This window comes from Oreochromis aureus, linkage group 3 (assembly GCF_013358895.1).
Source record: "Oreochromis aureus strain Israel breed Guangdong linkage group 3, ZZ_aureus, whole genome shotgun sequence".
Lineage (NCBI taxonomy): Eukaryota > Metazoa > Chordata > Actinopteri > Cichliformes > Cichlidae > Oreochromis > Oreochromis aureus.
In genome coordinates, this window is record NC_052944.1 from 84,975,854 (window position 1) to 84,984,989 (window position 9,136).

The 9,136-nt window shown below is 36.8% G+C and overlaps 1 protein-coding gene across 1 annotated transcript; it reads left to right on the forward strand.

Moving 5' to 3' along the window:
- The first annotated feature begins 4,618 nt into the window (after positions 1-4,618).
- LOC120434482 lies at positions 4,619-7,752 on the forward strand. The gene is made up of 4 exons (XM_039602642.1): positions 4,619-5,033; positions 5,973-6,168; positions 6,654-6,741; positions 7,561-7,752. The coding sequence occupies exons 1-4, from the start codon at positions 4,877-4,879 to the stop codon at positions 7,750-7,752; spliced, it is 633 nt and encodes a 210-aa protein (XP_039458576.1). The 5' UTR covers positions 4,619-4,876.
- The last annotated feature ends 1,384 nt before the right edge of the window (positions 7,753-9,136 follow it).

Below are 9,136 nucleotides of genomic sequence, written 5' to 3' on the forward strand. Positions count from 1 at the left end.
TGTATGTGAGCGTGGGCTGTAGCACAGCCAATCAAATTAACCAGATTTGAAAAAACAAGAACAAAAACGCTCGAGCCAAAAATGCTTCCAAGAGTAATTTCTTTCGGGTACATAAACTACGAAGTAGTCAACAAAAACGAAATGCAATATGCAAAACATGCAAGAAGAGAATCACAGACGGAGATGGAACAACTTCCAACTTTGTCCGACATTTGAAGTTGCTTTTTTTTTTTTTTTTTTGCTACGATGAGACAGCTGACTTAGCTAACTTCATCTTATTAGCAAATGTTCTTCGGCTACGTTGATGATACTGTTTGGCTTTAACAGGTATGATATGTTTGTCATGCTATTTTAAATCCGGTCCTGCAAGCGCATCCAAGAATAACATGCAACTTGTTAGCTCAGAATTGTCGGTGAATGGTGAGCAGGGTCCGTTTCAGAAAGTGGGTTCTGTAGCTGTACTCAGTCTCTCTCCGTCTCCTCCCCATCATTAACCCCGTAGATTTAACCCAGTTTAGACTGACAAATATTTATTTTACCATCACATCACAATTCAAAATCACTGTGTTTAATTTGCAATTAGTGTATGGTCGTGTTTAACTTTTGCATGTCTGAGCCAGGAAATTTTTTTTTGGTTAGAAAATCTGGCCCACCTTAGTGTGTAATTGTAGTCCTGCTATACATGGCCTTTTTCTTCTGTCATTTATGTCAATACATCATAAATAAAATACTTTGATCTTATATTATTAGCTGTTGTTTATTTGCAAAGGTTATTCTCAACAGGGATGCTAGACAAAAACGGCGTTTTCTACAGACAGCCTAGCATACGCTCTCCACTTGCGAGTGAAAAGAAAAAAAAAACACCCCTTCCCTATTGGTGTTAGAGTTTACCATGTCAGCCAATCAAAAAAAATGATAAGGCAACATGTGACATTTTGTTGTTTAGGAGAAGGGAAGTTTTAGGAGTGACACCCACGACGGAAAGCGGGCGAGCGAAAGAAAGAAAGAGAGAGAGAGTTTTCATATGTGAGACATTAGTGACGTTTAGCGTGTTTGGAGGCTATAGTTAGTTTGTTGTGTAGTTATTGTTTTGTATTGTGTGTCAGTTAGACTGCTGAATTTCATATTTGATCTAAAAAAGCTGTCAAAGGCAGATTCCAGTGTAAACGCTGTCTCCACATAGAAAACTGGACTGTTGCACCTCCAGTTGTCAGACCTGCAGGGTTTAGGCCTGTGGTGTTCTCCTCTGTCTTATACTGAACACAAACTACATTTTTTGGACTGGCACAAATAATTTGTGTGCCTTCTTATTTGATGCAGCACACCTGATTGTTCTGTAAATAGATTTAAATGGTTATATAAAAACGCCTGAGGCCTTGGCTGCATTTTTAGGTAAATAGTACCATATAACTTTGTTGTTTGCAAAACTTGTGCATAATTTTTAGAAATGTACAATTTCTATTTGCATTTCAAGTTATGAAAATGATTAGATTAAACATGTAAAAAATATAACTTTTTTCTACTCGGATTCTGAATTTGTTGTCTGAATTTAGATCAACTGTGCTAATATAGTATACAAAATGAAAAAATAACTCAAATTTCAGATATTTGAGGTTGTGCTGTAAATAATGATACCAAACAAGGCAAGAAAAACATATTTTAAAAGTGAAATATAGAAGTAAAATCAAAAGTAGTCAAGAACGGCCAATTATACCCGGGACCCCAGAGGGTTAAAAAAAGACTTGAAAGGACTTGAAATTCAAAGTTTCGGACTTGGGACTTGACTTGAAAGTTGTCTGTCTTGACTTACGACTTGACTCTGACTTGCTTGACTTTACCTGAGACTTGACTTGTGACTTGAGGATAAAGACTTGAGACTTGCAAAACAATGACTTGGTCCCACCTCTGCAAATTACCAATAACTTTAAACCATCGGCACGATTGAAAAATTCCAACTGTTTGTGACAGTATCAACTCCATGCTTTTTCAGTGATATTAGCATCATTAAAGTAATCTCGGCAAATAACACAGACAAAAAAAACCTGCAAACAGTAAAAAACAAAACAGTATTTTTAAAAGAATATTCCAAATGCCTGAATAAATGCTTGTTTTCTGTAGAACTCCATCACACTCACTGTCTGTTTTCTCAACCAAGATTCATCTTCACGGGGGTGCTGCAACACAGTGCCTGAGATTATCATACTGAAACTAATATCACTGAGTTTCTGCTTTCAGGAACTGTTAGTTATTAGAAGTGTGATAGGAAGTTGCTTGCTCATGAGTGAAGCAAGACATGGTTGTTCTTTCCAATCTAAAGCCATCCCCTGTATTAAATCCCTTTGAGTGGCAACATGAGTAAGTTTCTTACTTGTTTTCAATTATCAGACAGGGTATATGATATTAATAAAGTGATTTGAAATGTATGATGTGTTTTACATGTCAATAGAAAGAAGCTTGAGTTTATGTAACATTTCTGTATTTTGTATCATTTGAGTTTCACACTTTTTTGCATTAAATCCTGTCCAAATACAACATGTGCCTGTTCCTTGGAGGAAGTGATGCAAGAGAGAGTTTAACTGGCAGTAAATCTCAATACAGGACACAGGGTCACATTGGGTGCAACAGTGCATACACATTCATAATTTAGTCAGGAGGGGTTTGTGGTCATTAACACTTTTTGTAGTCAATAGCAGTAAAGGCTTCTTACCTGTTGGCAGCTACATAACACATGAATATGATGCTGGCGTACATGTTGAGGAAGAGGGCAGAAGCTCCAAAGCTGCAGTAGAGCTGCCAAACGATGACTGATGTGCTACCATAGTTAGCGATGCGCAGTGGCAGAGAGAGGCAGAGCAGGAAGTCAGCAGCCGTCAGGTTCTTCATGTAGACCATCAAGCTGCTTGATGCCTGCTGCTGAGCTCCACAACAGTAAAACTTCAGGATCAAGCCATTGAGGAGTAAACCCACCTGAACAGACATGGAGCATGGAGAATAGGAATTTAGCACATGCACAGAGATCTTTTGTCAAATTTCTAACAGTGCAAAATCTGAAGATTTGAAACTTGCCAGAAACAACAGACTGTAGCCCAGCATAAAGAAAGGGTTGATTGATGTGCCGACAGGATCACAGGTCTCGTTCAAAGGCGAAGTCATGTTTTTTGTGTCAACCATGTTCCTGAAGCTGAAAATTTAATCCTTTTCATTGAGATCCGTCTTTCAAAGTATCTGGCTAGATAGAGTCTAGTGTTAATCAAAGACCAATGATTCACTTCCTCATGTTGTAACATGGCATTGCTCCATAGTCCATGTAATGATATCTGAATCTGAGCAAGGTGTTAAGCTGTCACATATAATGCATCAAGTTTCACACTGGTTCAGATTTTCATGCCTTACACTGAAAATCAAGGAAACATTTGTATTTTACATTAAGTCATAGCCAAATATTTTGATGGGGAAGAAATAAAGAAAACAGTGAATGTTTAATATTTATGTTTTATCACAGATGATGAAAATGAGGAACATTTTTTTATGTGAAACTACGGTTATTTTTGAATGAAGTATCAAATGTTCAGTTTCAGATTTTATGTCTGTAGCATTCACGTTTTTATAATACTGCAGTTCAGCTGTGAAAAAGTTTTGTACATCTTTCCTATGAGCAGAGCTTTTAGTTAAACTGTTCAGATAACTGTACGTGAAGTTTTTGGAAGAAACACCTGTGCCCACAGAGCAACTAGCAAGACTCACCTGTATTTCTGCATTTTTCAGTGAGCAGGGAAAGCTGCTCGAGTCGTTATGTCCTCTCAGTCTAATGATATTCTTGTAGATCATGAAACACACAGTGATCACACTTCTAACATGCAACCATTTCCTCTTCGTGTTTACTGGCCTTGTATTCACAGGAAACAGACATGTCTTTTTCTTACCAGTCATGTGTCTGCACTTTTTTCTTTTAACTTATAGCAATAACTCTTCAACAACATGTAAAATTAATCGCATGCAATCTGGAAGCAAAGCAGCAGCACAGAGCATTTCCACCTCCATGAAAATCTGTCTTTGATCTGAACTTTTGGGGGATGTGGATCTTTGATTTATCTATACTGCATATTTTTTCTAAAGGCTTGGGGATCAGTACTACATTCCTTCTTTGCTGCTCTTTGATGTTATCTTGAACTGTTTTAGTCATCCTGCTCATCAAAACCAGCTGCACCAGCTGATGGAAACTGATGGAAGAGTAGCATTGGAGGTGCTCTGCTGCCTCAGCTTTCACTGCTGTGCTGTGAATCACTACACAGTCAGAAATAGGGGTACGGAAGGGGTACATTACTGTGCCCCAAGGTACAAAAATGACATTAAGACAGTCTAAGGACAAATATTGGACCTCGGGGTAACTATCTGTACCTTTTTTAGCGTCTGAAAGGTACATACATGTTCCTTAATTGTGAAAAGTACTTATTTGTACCCATTCTTTCAAAAGATAAAGTACAGGTTGATTAAGCTCTTTTTGATTAGAGGTTGTTTTTTTTTAAATTCTTTTTGACAGTAATTTATTTGCAACTGTATTGATTTAAGCATATATTTTAGTGTTTTTATTTTATTTTTTATTATTTTCATTGCTGTTGTTGTTTTTGTATTCCCTGAACCCCCCTTATTTTTAAGCTGCTTTAAGAACAATGAATTTATTTGAAAGAAAAAAAGTAAAAATGCATTTAAACATTTTTTTTAAGAGTGATTTTTTAAAGTATAACTATTTGGATGAATTGCAAAAAAGCACCCTTATTGAACTCTGAGTGCGAGTTGAGCCCATCCTCACAACATCAAACAAAAAGTAGAAGAAGAAACTCAACGAATAGCTGGTGGATTCTAGAACTTTCTGTAAATGCAGCAGGTGCCATTTTTGTTTTATCAACGGACGGAGATGGATTACGAACTTGCAAGTCCTGGTGTGCTCTGTTCACTTTCAACCGAGGAACTCTTAACAAAAATACAAGAGTGGGGCTTAGATGTCACCGAAGCTGAAGCTCAGCGTTTCAGAGGTAAGTTTTATTTAAAGAAAATGTAGCGTAATTACTAATTATTGGTTTAGCCTAGCTTAACGTATATTAGCAATTTAGCTAGTTTCGCACTTTCTTAGCTCAAATTATGTCTTTTTACAAACGTTTTACAAACGTTTCATGTGTAAAGTTGAGGTCACAGTTCTGAAAAATGAAAATGTGTACACATAGTATTTGTATAAGTCTGAACTTATATATGTGGTTCGCCACAGTCTATGGGTTCGGTAACCCCTGCGCAGCGGAACGGCGCGAAATTTGATTCCCTGGTAGCTGAATGCAGTTTACCGTTAGTGTATTAATGGTTTAATAAAATCACGTTTTTACATCCATTTCAAGGCCATCAACACACATGGGCGGCTGAATATAACGTTTAAAGGAAATATCTTGACGCCGCACTTGTTTAAAATATAACAAGGGTGTCGCAGCTGGGGTTTGATAGTCGCGTTTTTAAGCAATGTGGGAACTTTTTCAGCATGTAATCTGAGCTTGTAATACAGTCCTGCGGGTGTTATCGCTATAAGTAATCGGTCTGAAAGAACAGACGGCAGAAACTGTCGGAAATCTGGAGAAAGGAGTCACCTTAGTAGTGAATATTAACAAATTACAGCATTCTAGTCTTTTTTTTTTCTTCCAAACTTGAAAGGGCACAAAAGCATGCTCAGACTCTGCTCTCCTGTGTCCAGTAGTCCCAAACAAACATCTAAATTTAAAAATGAAAACTTTGTATATTGAGAGGATTCACTCTAAAAATTTGGTTTATTTTATTTAATTTACTGATTTTTTAATGAATATTTCTTTGAACTGAAAGAAGTTGTACAAAAGGTTTTAATGTGTGTGATATATGGTTTTTACCCATGTAAAAATGTGGTGATAAATATCCTTACATGGAATTTAGAGTTTGTACTACCATTTATCTTGCAGACAATGAGGTTGATGGTGACACAGTTGACTGCGGTCTTACTGAGACTATGGTTGCATACCTTTTCCAAGGATCCTTCAAAAAGCAGGTTAAATTCAACCAATTTGTGTCAAGGATGAAGGAATCTTCAGTGACGCTGACTCTACAGACTGTCTCTCCAGAAGACTGGCAACCATCTACTTCGTCAACTTCAATAAGGTATGTTCTTATTTATAATGAAGTTAGTATGTCTGAAGCATACATGTTGGCCGTTATGCACTTTTAGGATTTAGTTAATATGATCATTGTTTCTACCATATGTATTGTTACTGTAGTGTTTTATACTTCAATTCATGCAATAAATCAAACACTTAACTGTTTTCACAGCAATGAAAATACTTTGAGACTGCCAGCCTCTTTTGAAATTCCAAGATTTCCCAAAAATCTGCAACTAAAACTGGACAACAAAGAACCGTGCCATAAAAATCCGAGGGACAGACACACAATAATCAGAGTTCTATATGAAGCTGTGGCACAGTATACTATATAAGTTAATCAGGGTAATGTTAGCTTGTTGCTTAGAGAAAAGCTGAATCTGTCATATTGAAAATAAACGCTACATTACTAAGAAACAATAACTGACACTTGATAAAGTTTGTTTGTCAGCAGTTGCTCTAACACTTATGTTTCTTCTGATATTACAGGTATCCCACAAATTCTGAATATGTGCAAGCTGTGAAGACGCTGGTAATGAAGTATCCTTTCCTCAAGGATCGTGAGGGAAATGGTTATGTAAGTTAAATTTAAAATTTGCACAAGGTTCCTTCAAGATTACTAAGTAAAAGTGAAGCTTTTTTCGATCTTGTTTTGTTAGTAAGACAATCTGTAGCCTCTCAGTAGGTTTGTATGAAGTATGTTTACTGATTCTTTGTTGGGTGTATTTTGTGTAGATTGTTTTTACAGTAACTTATGTTTCTGTTCAACAAGCACACATGGCATATGTCTTTGAGACGTAAATTCAAATCAGAGCGGGCAAACCACTAGTCGACAGTGAGGCAGTGAGGCGTTGTAAGGAGAAGTTTGGTTCTACGAGGAGAGGGCAGCCTAATAAATGTCAACGAACAAGTCAGAGAAATGTTTGTCAGGTTGGTGTGAGGGACATCTTGAGCTATAAAATGTTCTTGCATCTGTTATTACATCTAAAACTAAGGATTAGGGATGCAACTGTACCCCTTTTTTCAAACTGAAACAATACCAATACTTGGATTAGAGCACTTGCTAATACAAAGTACCAGTGCTAATACTTCTACCTCACAAAAAATTATTAATTGAAGGCGCTAAAAGAGGGTGAACTAGATTAAAAAAAAAAAAAAAAAAAAATTTTTTTTAAATATGACTCAAAACTAAAATTTCAAGTTAACAATTAAGATTTTATGTGAAATTATTTCAGAGTTTCCATATTTTAAATATTGGTTCATGGTATCGGTTAACTTTAACCGATACAAGTTCTTTGTGATGCACAGATCGTGTCAGCTCTAATTGTATATTTAGTCTTATGTTGGGTTTCTAATCTGTTTTGACTTTCTCTTCTCACTCTTGCTTTCTTTCAAGGGACCATGCGTCCAAGGAGAGGATTTATTATCCATAGACGCCCACTTAAAGGTCTTACAGTGCCAATATCAGAAGATGCAACCAGATACCATGGTGGTTCATAACCGTATGCAGCAAACGTTTGCTTGGCGGCAAAAAGAAATTGCAGATGGTATGCCTGTGGAGGATGTGTTGAAGAAGTACCCTTCTTAGGGATGCCTACTGGTGTAAGTCAGAAAGCTGAATTGAACTTTGAAATAGCTGTCACATTTAACATGTTTATAGTAGTAAATTTTATTTGCCCTTGACCTTGCTTTCTTCATCTGTCCCTCTTTCCTTTTTTTTAGTATGTTCATGTAACTTCTTACAGTATTGTTGTTAAATTCTATAAAAAATAATTATGCAGCACCATACATAATTAATATCAACTTTAGATTATTTCATTTTCATTACACTGTTATTTTGTACTGAAAATGAATTTTTTACTTGTAGCTGTGCAACGAACTCGGGTGGATCCAACCAACAACGGGTAATGTAAGCCAGCGATTTCGTGAAGGGCTCTCATGTGTTGCAGCAAAGGTGATTGACCTTACACGAGGGAAAACCCCACTCTACCAGCTCTACCTTGATGCAAGAGAGGAGGCTCTCACTGATGACCTACCAGGTATTTGCTTTTTTTTTTTAACTTCAAGGCTTCCATTTTATATAATTTTTATAGGTAACTGGAAATGCCAGATAAAATGCATGGGTGATATTGTGGGGTTTTTTTGTTTTGTTTTTTTTTTTGGCAGATCTTGACACAGGGGCTGCACTTTTATTCCTGCCATACGTCTTCAAGGAGAAACTGGATCTCTTTGTCATACTTGGAGAGGTGTGTGTATTAAAATATTTAGTCTATATAAAAGGAAAACAAATGTATCTTTTGTTAAGAGACTAAGATATTGCTTTCCTCTACCTTCTCTTTTGACTTCAAAGGTTCATCCTAAAACCCCTATCCAACTGTTCAGCTACTTCATGAAGACTGGAAACCAGTGTTCTCCAGAAGCGCCTCAAACATTGTGAAGTTGGATGGCAGTGAAGTGTGCAGAACCTCGTGTATTTTTGAAGGAATCATCTCTTCTTTCTGCTTGTATTTTGTCTTCAACCTTGCTTACCCAAAACATCTGAAGAACACCCTGATTTTTCTCCAAAAGTACATTGTGAAAATAGATGAGGGTGAGGACCGCCTCTGCCAATCACAGTCACCAGACAAATAAACCTTCTGTATTGACCACCATGCCTCAGCCATATCAGTGCTCCAAATGTGGCAGAAGAACCTTTAGTTTGATAAAGCTTATTCAGCACATAGGACTTATTCATTCCCATGATGTCAATTTTGACATAACTTGTGGACTCAGTGACTGCTGTTCTTCTGTTACACAAGTGTCATTATTTAATCCACTATGCAAGACTGATTGAAATGTTCGGCCCTCTACGTTTGTTATGGTGTATGAGATTTGAAAGTAAGCACCAGTATTTCAAAATGTTGTCCCGCAATTGTAGAAATTTTATGAACATTGCTACAACTTTGAGCAACAGACATCAGTTCAGACAGTGC